The sequence below is a fragment of the Seriola aureovittata genome, chromosome 16 (assembly GCF_021018895.1).
Source record: "Seriola aureovittata isolate HTS-2021-v1 ecotype China chromosome 16, ASM2101889v1, whole genome shotgun sequence".
NCBI lineage: Eukaryota > Metazoa > Chordata > Actinopteri > Carangiformes > Carangidae > Seriola > Seriola aureovittata.
In genome coordinates, this window is record NC_079379.1 from 14,258,517 (window position 1) to 14,271,703 (window position 13,187).

At 43.0% G+C, this 13,187-nt stretch overlaps 1 protein-coding gene across 1 annotated transcript; it reads left to right on the plus strand.

The window, feature by feature from the left end:
- Positions 1-1,251: 1,251 nt before the first annotated feature.
- On the plus strand, positions 1,252-12,506 carry rbm24a (RNA binding motif protein 24a). The gene is made up of 4 exons (XM_056400147.1): positions 1,252-1,802; positions 3,170-3,293; positions 3,591-3,645; positions 9,874-12,506. The coding sequence occupies exons 1-4, from the start codon at positions 1,635-1,637 to the stop codon at positions 10,220-10,222; spliced, it is 696 nt and encodes a 231-aa protein (XP_056256122.1). The 5' UTR covers positions 1,252-1,634; the 3' UTR covers positions 10,223-12,506.
- The last annotated feature ends 681 nt before the right edge of the window (positions 12,507-13,187 follow it).

Consider the following 13,187-nt stretch of genomic DNA (forward strand, 5'->3'; position numbering starts at 1 on the left):
AAACCAATGTTAACACTGTGAAAACACGTAGTAACTGCGGTGATCAGCATCTCACTTACACATCACGTGGTTGGTCATTAGTGTCCAGGAGACATTAACTTCATTGGCACGGTTTGTCAAATGACACCTGGTTATGATTATGTCCCCACTGCAAATGTGTGAACTCACAGCGTTACATGCAGTGACGGGATGACTGTAGGCCAGAGCACAGAGCCGCCATGAATGATTAACAGCAGAGTTCCCTCTCACATTACTGGAGGGAGTATTACTCACCCTGGCTGCTCAAAACGAGGTCCAGAGATCCAGCAGCCAGCCCAGTGCAGAGGAGGCCAAGCATCACAAGTTATTTTAATCATTGATGTTCAGAGACTAATTGAATTGATCCATGGCCGTTTTACTTGATCCTTGCGCATCATAATAGCTGTGTGTAATCCTGACGCACGGCGCGTTTGTCACTTTTGAAGTCAGTTCTCGGCTGATTTAATCATTGAAACGTGATCACCAATCTTGTGAAGATAACAAGGGTTGATTCAGCAAAACGTTTTCATCTCAAGGACCTTAAATGGGATGTAGAGTGGATATGACTTTTTCAAACCTATTATTGATTCATAGAACAGTGCAGTCCCTGATCTTAAGACCTTTACAGTCTGGGAACCTTTTAAAAACGTTGTAAGGAAATTCCCCACGACTCTTTCAAACTGCATCACGCTGTCCGCATGGACACAGAAACCTGCCAAACCCCCCCACAAGTGGACTCTCTTGAAGGCTGATCCTTCCAGCGGAGCCTCGGTGCTGCACCTGTCTGTCTGCTCACTGCTGCCTGTGTGTCTGTCCCCGGGCTGTGTTCAGTCCCTGACCGGCTGTTTATATAGGAGGCCTAATCCATGCTGGCCTATAGAGACAGATCCGATCTGTTTTCCACGGCAAAGCCCAAGCCCGATCTACATTTTATCCCAGCAAAGAGAGAAGAGACCAAAAATCAGCAGATGTTTATTTATAATGCAGTGGAAATCATACAAACATTTCCTGTGCGTTTGATTATTTTTCACATGAACCACACTGAATCTCCTTAAGGTCGTCTCTCCTCTTAGCCTCCAACATATCATGAGTGGAATCAGGGTCTTTTGATCCCTGATGTCAAATTAAACGCGATTCTAATAAAGACAGGTCTCTTTTTTGTGAAGGAGCCCCAGTGTTTCACACTGTGCAGGCTTCCCAGCTGTTTGTGCGCGCTGGTGGTGGGCGGGCAGAGATGGACTAAAAGCTGGGTGGAGTTAGGAGCGAGCGCTTTTAGGAATGGGTCCCAAAGCTATTTAGTTAGACAGCAGAGTTGCCAAGAAGAGCTGGAAACACCTGATGGTCTCTTTGGGACAATCCGCTCCATATAACTCTCCTCTTAACTGTCAGAAGATAAATCTACCTCCAGGCTTCATTTTTGTCGAGTTTTTGTTTTGTTTTCTCTTCTGAAAAAAAAAAAAAGTTACAGAGCTAGCTGATCTCTCTCTCTCTCTCCCTCTCTCTCTCTCTCTCTCTCTCTCTCTCTTCTTTCTTCATCCAAAGAATTACTGATAAGGAGACATTGCACTACTCTTTTTTTTTTTAATTGTTCCTATTTATTGTATTTTGCACTAACGATGCACACCACGCAAAAGGACACAACCTATACGAAGATTTTTGTCGGGGGTCTTCCCTACCACACCACGGATTCAAGTCTCAGGAAATATTTTGAGGTGTTCGGTGAGATTGAAGAAGCGGTGGTGATTACCGACAGACAGACCGGCAAGTCTAGAGGTTATGGATTCGTAAGTATCACTTTTATTACGTTTAAACCAAATTCTAAAACATTTTACGCAAGGAGGGTAAATCCTGCCATCGCACCTCTCCGTTCACGGCTGTTGCTCTCTTTCACAGCATCACAACTAACACGAACATATTTGCAGTCAGGGGGATGTTTATGTTTTGATAAGCTGACCCTGTTTTAAATTTGTCATTGGCTTCTGTTGCAATCTCGCACCCCCCGACTTGTTGCGCGTCGGTATGCGCCCTGACATGTTTTAAAGTGAGCTGGCCCGTCTCACTGACAGCTCTGCTGGGCTGAGAAAAACCTCACCATGATGCCTCGATATTACAGAGCAGCTTTCTGACACGGTCACGCTGGTTTCATCATCCCACAGATGTTTACAACGTTGGGAAAATATTTTGTTCCCACTTGTCACAAAACCTGACAAAAAAAAAAAAAATTCTGACGTAGTTGTTTAAAATATCTCTTTTTTTTAATGAAACTTTATCATAGACATAATTAATTGATATAAATGAAGCAAACCCACCCAAAGAGGGACCCGGCTCTTATTTGGCCTCTTCAAATACTGTTTAATGATATTTGAGACAAAGCTTTGGTATATGTAGTTTCAATCACACCTGAGATGCACAAAATTTCACTGTAAACCTGACGTCAATTTTTATATAGGTTCCTCTTAAATCATCTCTCCACTACTGTAGCTATACATCAAATTTGTTCATTATTCCTCCCAAAGATGGTTTTTGTCTCGTTGTTTCAGTGACTTCCGTTGCAAAAGTTAAAATCAAAAATAATGGAGTGGAGAGAAGAAGTTAGTGAAACTCTGAACAGAGGAATAAAGTTTGGTTGTTGTAATTGGAGCGACACTGGAGCCATGTTCAGTCAGTCAACTCAGCCAGGCTCCCATTCACTGCTGATAGTTTCAACACATCCACATGAGGGTGATGGATGTGTGTGTGTGCTGCCAGACACTCGCTGCTGTTGGTGATGGCCACACACACACACACACACACACACAGACACACACACACACACACACACACACACACAGCGAAAGAGAGAGCTAACATGTGCACACAGCAGTTGAACCCACACTCATATACATGTTTTCTATCTTTGTTTTAAACACACACACACACACACACACGCACACACACACACGCACACACACACACACACACACACACACACACACGCTGTCTTTAAGAAGCCTTAGTCTTTGTTCATCCCTCTATTCACTGCCGCCATGGCAACCTGTTGTTTCCAAAGAGTCTGCAGGTATTGAGTAACTGTCAACCGAACATATGACTTACATGTTTGCCTGAATAATCTACATCTTTCCCACCCTGTATGTGTGCATCTCTCTCTCAGGTGACGATGGCGGATCGCTCGGCTGCAGACCGGGCCTGTAAGGACCCCAACCCAATCATTGACGGCAGGAAGGCCAACGTCAACCTGGCCTACCTGGGCGCCAAGCCTCGGGTGATGCAGCCAGGTAAAGACAACCCAACAACCCCAGTGTTTTAATTCAGCACAGCAAGTGAACTTTGCTCCCACTGTGTTTGTCTGGGATCAGTAAGTGTGTGGTTGGTTTTATTAGCAAAGCAGCACACAAGAAAATCAAGCCGATCCTTCCTGATTTTCACCTGAGGGTTCGTTTGTCTTGAAGGTTGCTGCTGCGGATGTAGGAACATGTTAGGAGTCTCATAGTTTACAGAGACTCAGTCAAGAGTAGGAATGAACAGTATACTCAGTGTTTCAGTGAGTTTCTTTTATCTCCTCCGTTTCGCAGGTTTTACCTTTGGTGTTCCCCAAATTCACCCTGCGTTCATCCAAAGGCCTTATGGGTAAGTACTTATAAGTCTTACATGTTCAGAAGATTGTTGAGATGCTCTTTGCTTATGTAGAGGCACAATTTTAAACGTGATCAATTCAAACATGTTCTCATTTCATCTGTTCTCTGTGTGATAATTGATACTGTAGGTCTGATTTTTGTCTTTCTGTTTTCTCCTCAATTATTAACAATTGCTGATAATTAGAGGTGGACATTAAGTAGTATGTAGCTTGTTTCTGTATGACTGTCCACCCAAAAAAGCCAGTCAGACTGCCTTTTCTAGGTTTGCCTGTTTGTGAGTGTGTGTATACATACGTGTGTGTGTGTGTGTGTGTGTGTGTGTGTGTGTGTGTGTGTGTGTGTGTGTGTGTGTGTGTGCGTGCTGAGTGGACAATGATGGAAACTTCCAGCCTGACTCAATGTTATCTATCTTTCTCTGGTTCGACAGGCTCGCTCTCGGTTAAGCTAACTGTGCTGGTTTGTGGAATAGTTCTGCAAACATAATCACAGATCAGAGAAAGGAATTACCTGTAGACTCAAACACACACAAACAAGCTCTCAAAATGGTGATTATAGATGCATGTACGTGGGTTTCATTTGACTTATTTTTTTTTTTTTATTTGAATAGAACGTAGAGCTTTGTGTGCAGTTATGAAGTGGTGTTGTTAGAAACCGTGTGCTTTCTTACTTTAATGACAAAAAAAGAAAAAAAAAAGCTGGATTGACTGAATTTTTGGGGTGTTCTTTTTCCTTTTTTGTGGAAGCGTGTTAACTTTGCCAAGAAAGAGCAAAGGTTTTTTTTTTTTCAATTTTTTTATTGCTTTTAGCTTGTGGTTGACTTGTTTTGTTTAACAGGATGTTGTTTCGTGTGTGTTTTGGCTGTCTTGTTGGAGTGAGAGGTGAATTTTCTGTGTGGAGTTTCTTTTATTTTTGTATTTTTACCCCAGTCACCTCCTTGTTCATACCCCTCACACTTTCACCCCCTTTCCCTTCCAAATAACCAAACCTGTCACTGCTTGTGTTTGCTTACAGCATCTTCCTAGTGTTTCTGGCAGTTTGTTATATTAACACAATGTAAAGATTCACTAAGTCTTGCTCCGTCAACTCATTACAACTGTGTCCTATCTCTCTCTCTCCCTCTCTCTCTCTCTCTCTCTCTCTCTCTCCTCGCTCTCCTGTACACCAAATATCGGAAATTTGTACGTGAATGTTTTACGAATGAATGAATGAGAAGCTTATCAGTTGTGTGTGTGTGTGTGTGTGTGTGTGTGTGTGTGTGTGTGTGTGTGTGTGTGTGTGTGTGTGTGTGTGTGTGTGGCTGCACTGGTACATATGAATATTTGCTCTTGTTGTGTTTGCGTGCGTGTGTGGCTTTGTCCGTCCACATGTACTCTCATTTTCAGCTCAGCTCAGCGCACCAAAGTCTCCAATGTGACACAAACAAATGTCTGGATGTCTCTCTCTCTCTCTCCTCTCTCTCTCTCTTTCTCTCTCTCTCTCCCTTTCTCCCTCTCTCTCTCTCTCTCTCTGTCTCTCTCTCTCTCTCTCTCTCTCTCTTGTTCTCTCTCAGTGAGCTTTCGTCACATGGGCTCGTGGTGTTAAGGAAAACAAGCGCAGCCATTGTGCCACACAAAGGCCCAAATGCTGATGCTGCAGTCGCATGAAGCTCTGTGTTGTGTGTCTGTGTGTGCGTGTGTGTGTGTGTGTGTGTGTATGTGTTGGGTGGGTGGGTGGATGGGGGGTCCGGTGAGGGGCCGTCTCTCTCTGTCATGTAAAAGTAGAGTAGGAGCCATTTAAACTGAGTGAGAGTGGGTGTTTCAGGGGCCACGTAAATACACATCTATTTCATGCTCATATACATACTGTACATCTTAACCAACTTATCTGAAGCAGAACCAGTCAGTCATCATTCGGTCACCAGTAGGTCACCAGTCGGTCACCAGTTGGTCACCAGTCAGTCACCAGTCAACATATGGAGGTTAAATAGTGTCAAAAGTACTGACCAAGTACAAAGCGAGAGGGCTCTGATCAGCTGATCCAGATGTGAGAGCGTGCAGGGACAGACTGATAAGCGCAGGACAAGTTTTGAGAGCTGATAGAACTGCGAGTGCAATTACAATTGCAAAAAATTAGTCGATTAAAAGAAATTAAAGAGAATTGATTGGCAACTATTCTGATAATCAATTGATCATGTAAGTCAATTTTTAAAAAGGGAAGAAAAAGGTCGCCAAAGGATGGAACCAAAAAATCCTGTGATATCCTCAATCGCATTAGTAAGTTTCTGCTTGTCATGAAGTACAATTTATTCAGTCCAACAGCACCACCACCTTTAATATATAACTTTCACCCAAAGTGGGTTTACCAATCACAGGACGCCAGCAGCACCTTGACATCCATACAAAGTAAGATCAACGAGTTCTTCCCAAAAATTCAAGAATGTTGTGCTGCTAAAAATCATAGAAATCAGTCAAAGTGGCCAATATTTTGTCTAAAAGACAAACTGTGAGAAGACAGCTACATGGGAATGTCCAGTTTTTCAGAGATTTGGTGCAAATCGCTCTCTCTCATATCCTCAAGCTGCTCTGAAACTAAAATAAATAATAAAATAATTGTGAGAAATAGGTTCCAAACGAGAATCCTCATGAGAGGATTTTGAATTCTTGACGTGAGTGACGCTTGAAATTGTTTTGTACTTGTTTGTTTGATTTGTCGTTAATAAACTTCCATAGGTAGCGATCTAAGTAACTTTCTATGTGAGGATCATGACTCAAGTCCTGATGCACTTGAGCTGAAACTAGACACCAGATCCATCTGACTCGACCATCATAACAAAAGTCTCATGAGCAACTCTGTCAAAGCAGGACATTTGTGTACTGCCAACATCGCAAACAAGCACAAACACATCGCCTCGCTCACATTAGATCCTCTCACCTCAATGTACGTTTGTGCTTGTGTCCTCTCACTCAGTGGACGGCATGCATGATGGAAGAGAACCTTTATTTAGCCTTGAACTTTAATGACCTCTGGGTTGCGTGAACACGACATTCCAGTGAAGACAGACAGACAGACACACACACACACAGAAGGACACACCATAGGTACCAGCATGGCTTCAGGAAACAGCCTCACAGTTATTATAGTATTTTATATTTTCCTTTTTTATGAATCTCTCCAGGGAAACGAAGGTATTTTTTTTATTAGTGGGGCACATTGGATGGGTCAGCCAGAGCTTTGCTTCCCATGGCCAAACCCTCCACTTATGCTTTCTGTGTGTGTGTGTGTGTGTGTGTATGAGTGGGCGTGTTTGTGCATGCTTATACATGTGTGTGGGTCTGCCATACTACAGTGGTGGTGGGGAATCAGAGACGAGTAACGGTCCAACCTAGAATGCACCGGGCCGAGAGTTTGATTTCAAGTGCAGTGGAGATGGTCACATGCCACTGGAAGCCATTTTTAAAATATTATACAGTCAGAATATAGTTACTGTCTGAGCTGCAGCCTCTACAGTCAATCATATATAGTAGCTGCTGAGGAGAACTGTGCAACTGAAAGTTCGGGGGAATGTAACATGTTTCTTTGATGTCTTTTGCCCACGGTCATGATTCTTGTTCCCACGAGACTGATTGAAAGGCCATTAAACATGTTTTACAATCCACGGGCAGCTCTCTCAAACTAGTTTCTATATAAAGTCTAGAAAGAAAATGTCTTAGGGTTTTATGGATTCATTCCGTTGCAAACAGTCATTGTAATTTGGTAAAGCAGTACTCAAGCTCAGCCCAATTCCAGTTAAATCCTTCTTGTTAGAGCATTATTCCCACCATCCTCCCGTATACAGTATGTGCGTCGGTAGATTAAATACAGTTCCTATGAGTCAATGTCAAGTCATTAGATAATGATATTATTAGATTTACTTTAATGTTTGATTTCTCTGAGATTTGTCTTGAATGTTGTTGTCCCTGAGCAAGACAACCCTATAATCTTGGCCATGATGCCTTATGTTATTTAAATTCAATGATTAAACGATAGATTTTCACGTGATTCAGCCGTTAAATCAAATGTCAAAACCTCGTCATTCATATTATTTGATGGCCTTCACTCACAGTGGACAAAATGTAAAGTATCAATCCAGTAAACAGACTTGTTAACAAGCCTCTGTTAGGTATTTGTGAGAAAATGTGTGGGCTTGAGATACTGAATCCTACATCTTGTGTGTCGCCGTTAGGCCTATCAGATTAATACTGGCCTTTTCATTGGATGTTAGCCAGTTCGTGTGTCATCAACCTCCAGTTTGAGGAGTTTCCTCCCTGTTTGCTGGAAGTGAATAATTCAGTGATTCCCCTTCAGATAACAGACTGGAAAAGTCTCCCTGCCGCGCTGAGTGGGAGTCTCTTATTCAACTCTGTTTTAGAGATGGCATCCAGTAAAATCATCCTGGAAACCTGCCTCACCCTTCTGAGTTTCATTAGTGCGGGTTTCAAAGACGAGTTTCAGTGTCACATGATGATTAAAAAAAAAAAAAAAGGATTTTCTCATTAGTAAAACACTCAATCTTTTCAATGCAGAATGTCTGTTACAGGTTTTCATAAATTGGTCCTAATTATGTGTGTGTGTGTGTGTGTGTGTGTGTGTGTGTGTGTGTGTGTTTCTGTGTTTCTGTGTTTCTGTGTGTACTAAGGCAGTGAAAACATCAACCTTTCCCCTTTACTTAAACCAAAGCTCTACATGCCCACTTACTCATTTTCTCACTTCCCTGTTCTTTTTTGTGTCTTTTCAGTTGACTGATTGTGGTGCGTCGTTGTTTCTGTAGTCAGTTTAGTCAAAGTCGACTATTTTTACATATTTCTTCCTCTCTGACGCCTTGCTGTTGTTCTGTTTTTCCTGTTCCCCTCTGGCCCCACTGTTTTCGGTTGAGATGTGGATTGGATTGGATAATGGAGTGCTGACAATAGGGTTGCCACGATAGATCCTGCCTTTCACTCTTTAACATTTTCTGCACACTCCTCTCTTCGCTCCCAATCCAGACTCCAAAAGTGACCGCCTGATGTTCACTTATGCAGACTCAACTGATTACATTGCGTTTCCTTGATTTTCTCTCAACAGATTTTTAAGCGATCGTCATCCACACTCACCTACAGCTACACAGTTTTTGTCTTGTGCAACAAATAGTAAATTGTCTGTTAAGCCTGATGCTTCTCACTCCATTAAAGTGAGACTTTACTTTTATCTCTAACAGGGGAGGGAGGGCTGTTTTTTTCAGGACATCAAAGACCTGAAGCTTTCATATTTTTGCTTCTTCTCTTCATCTGAACCAGTCGTGTAAATTTCAAAAGGCCCCCCTCACGCTCGCTGAGTTTCCAGACCTTATAGAGTCTGGGAGGGGGGGCAGGATAAGGCTATGTCATGGAGGGTAGAATGTGCTCATTGTTCATAATTGTTTATTTAATTGAAACATCCCTCTGGGTGCGGAGCCTAGTCCCGGCTCCCCCCGCTGCCTCCCCGGCTCTTTGTCCTGATACAGAGGGGGAAATGGCCAGCAGCGTCCCTTTTTGAAAACTGTCCAGCTGTCAAAGTGGCAGTGACATTTTCACAATGCTTCCCTGGGCTCATCTCCTCTGTCCGCACCCCCGCCCCCGGCACTGTAAGCCCCCCCACCGCCCCTCCCCTGCTCGCCCTCCAGCAGGCAGGAGGACGGCACCAGAGCCAAATCCACATGTGACCCACAGATAAACTGCAGGTTACAGATCCCAAACGTTTTCTCTTCATCTCACCTCCCTCTACTTCTCTGTAGTTCTGTCTCCACAACACAAACTCAAAACTGACCAAAACAGTAAAAAACTGAACCTATTTCTCATGTAGCCCTTAAAGAGGATGATATCATCACCCAGGCTTCACTCTCTCTGAATGTGATCATACTACAGATGTGACTTTTCAGTATTTGAGTGACCCAGAGGTTCGATAAGCAGCCTCTGGGAGTTCAAAATTCTCTTCACCTTCCAATCTTCTTTTCACAGAGAGATTTCTATTTTGGCAACCCTATATTGTTCTAATCCCTACTAGCAGGCATTTCCTTGGTGTTCTTGACTGGTGGATTGGACTGGGGGTGGGAGGTGGGAGGGCGCTTGGCCGCAGTGTGATGGAGTTGGGTTTTAGGGTGTTTTTTGGGGGGGAGGGGGTCTTATTTTCAGATTTGGTGTATGCTGATGAATCAAATTAAATCCTGATGTATGTGTTTGTCCCACAGCATTCCGGCCCACTACGTGTACCCTCAGGCCTTTGTGCAGCCTAGTGTGGTCATCCCTCATGTGCAGCCTGCAGCCGCTGCACCTGCCACCGCTTCCTCCCCCTACATCGACTACACCGGAGCCGCCTACGCGCAGTATTCTGCAGCGGCAGCCAGTGCTGCCGCTGCTGCATACGAGCAGTACCCCTACGCTGCCTCCCCTGCAGCCGCAGGCTACGTGGCCACCGCCGGCTACGGCTATGCAGTCCAGCAGCCTTTAGCCACCGCCGCCCCAGGCTCGGCCGCCGCTGCAGCCGCAGCCTTCGGTCAGTACCAGCCCCAGCAGCTGCAAGCTGACCGCATGCAATAGCAGCCACTGCAACCACTGGACATGCAGAGCGAGGAGGCCCGCCCCCAGCCACAGCTGATTGGTCAGGAGAGGGAGCAACGGAAAAGGAAGAGGGAGTGGCTTTAAGGGTGGTCGTGCCAGCGACTCAGAGGCAGAGTTGCTTTAAAAAGTGATGATGATGATGATGGTGGTGGTAGTGATGATGATGATGGTGAGGTGGGAACTTTTTACGGTAACTTTCCAACTTGCTGTGCTTCAACCAAAAAATAAGAAAATGAAAAAAATTCGCAGAACAAATAATGGAAAGTGATTTACTATTATTGTTGTTGTTATTACTATGATTATTATTATTATCATTACTATTATCATTGTAGTAGAGTACTTATTTCTAGAGAAGAAAGGCAGGAACTAATCCCTGTGGTTGGTATAGGTGTTAAACTAAGCCGTTAAGTCCTATTGCTGTCTTTAACGTTAGTTTAGGAAACTGTTCTCTTTCAGTTATTTGATGCCCTCATAACATTTATATTTATTATTGTTATTATTACACATTGAGGGCTCTCCTTGTTCTTTTTGTCTTTTCAAGTGCATTTTTTGGAGTTAATATTTTCTGATAATCAGGGAAATGGAACCGTTTCCAACGTGTTAGCTATTATTATGTGACCTCTGTCAGGAAGTCGAGGAGTTGTAACTCGTTGTGTCACACATATTTGAAGAACTACCTTTTTATCTTCCTGATGCTGAATGTCCCTTTTTTTACTCTGTGTCTCGACCTCTTGACCTATGCAAAGCAAACAAATCACCAGGAGACAAAAAAAAACAAAAACAAAGAAAAGAAACAAAAAAACTGAAAATGTCATCAACTCTGACTTGACTCTTGGACTAAAGAGGGACTTGGCAAACAAAACAAAGGCACTGACAACAGGAGAGAGGTTGAAAATGGCTTCAGACAATGAGAAACACTAAATCGGTCGCTTTTCCACATGTTTCACTCACACGTACACCGACACATGCATCCAGAGTTGCACACATAGCAGTCAAAGACAAAGGCAGCACAGTCGTGTTTCTCTCTGGCTCTGGGATGGAGAGAAAGAAAGAAAGAAAGAGGGAGAGAGCAGCTGCTGGTGGGGGTGGACAGAGCCGCTCCAGCGCCACACAGACGGATCACTCTGGAAAGAACGCATCACTTGTGCTCGTTTGTTGAGCTGTCACATTTTAATCCCCGGCCGGGCCCATTTGGGAACCAACTTTACACCCCTCCACCCAACACAGAGCCCCACAGCAGAGTCCCCCCCCCCACCCACCCCCCACCACAACCACCACCACCACCACAGTCATTCAGCCCTGCCACTGTCAGCACTTCCACCTCTGTGCTGCTGCTGTAGTCTGGTGTCAGTGTCAGGTACACACTCACAAACACACACTTTCACCAAAGCCACCCCAACAACTGGCCTGCCTCATGTGTGTCAAGAACACCAGGTGGGGTGGAGAGGACGGGGGGTTTACTCTTTGACGTTATGTTGGTCTGTGTGCCTTACATTTTTACTGCTATTTAAGAGAAAAAACTGAAAAAGAAGAGAGAATCTACTATTTAAGATATTTATTTTGGAGGGTTGACTATGTTAACGCTCTGAGAGTAGAGACTTAGTGGCGGTACTGTATTAATAATATTATTATGTACTCATCTCAAGGCATATATAAGTTATTGATTAGTTTTAGTAATAATATTATTATAATAATTATTATTAACATACTCAACCAAAAATGTTGATGTAGGACTTATTTAAGATACTGTTATGTGCACTGTACTTTTATTTTTTATCTTTTTGATTCTTTAGAACATGACATTAAATATTAGCTTAATGCCTTTTGTATGGAAGAACTTTATTTAAATGCAGGCCTGTTTGCATGCAGATTGTACTCTGCCTCTTCTGTGTTTAGACGAAAGGTAAAAAAATAATAATAATTTTGACAAAAAAAAAAAAAAACAAGCAAAAATGCTGCTTTCTCCACTAGAATGTATAGTCGTCGTCAAGGTTTCAGTAGCTGTGCTTCTTTTGCTTAATATTCATCAGATGGGCTATTTTACACTGTTGGGAATTTTTATACTTGAACTATTTCTTACAAGGGAAATATGAAAAATAAATGACAAAAAAACTTTTTAAGCAAGCTTTTCATTGTCACTGGATGAAGGCATGTAAAGTGTTACTATTTAAATGCAAAGGTCCTGTTGGTATTAAAACCTTTACTTCAGAATTTCAACTCCATTTACTCAAAATTGGAATAAAATGTTCTATATTTAAAAAGCTTGGTGACATTTATTTTGATGAAATCAACAGTGTGAGGCTACTTCTCATGTGATAATCATTTTTACACACATCCTCGTGCTGATCTCTTCCTGGACACATTCATTTGCTCTTCACACTGTATATGCACTTAAGCATATAATTTATACATTTCTTTTGTGCCTGTGTGCGTCAGTATTTGTTTGTCCACTTTCCTGTCAGCCTTTGGCCGCAGCTGCAAGGTGGCAAACACATCACACTCGCCAGATGCTGCAATGCTCCTCCTCTGTGTCAAACAATCCGTTACTTTCAACGCTCTCGTATTACAGTCACACCCACTGAGAGTCTGCCTGGACAAGAATGACATGTGATCAAGTCTCTCAGGACTCAGGAGTCTATCAATGATTCATCTCCTCTCTAATCAATAAATAAGTCATGTTAAAAAGGAGGTTTGTTGCCGTGGTTCTACCTTCGTTTACTCGGCTCCAGGGAGTATTTTCGGTCCCCGGTGAAACATGACACTGGCACTCATAGGGGGGTGATCATGACACAGCATGGATCGAGCAAGGCCTTATGGGTGAAATCAGCAGCTATCCAAACTCATGACATAAGAAAATTAAGACCGTTTCTTATTACAACAATGACGCAAACCTGTGATAGTGTTCTGTTGAAACTTTACAGAAGCACCAGCGTTCAGTTCCCTT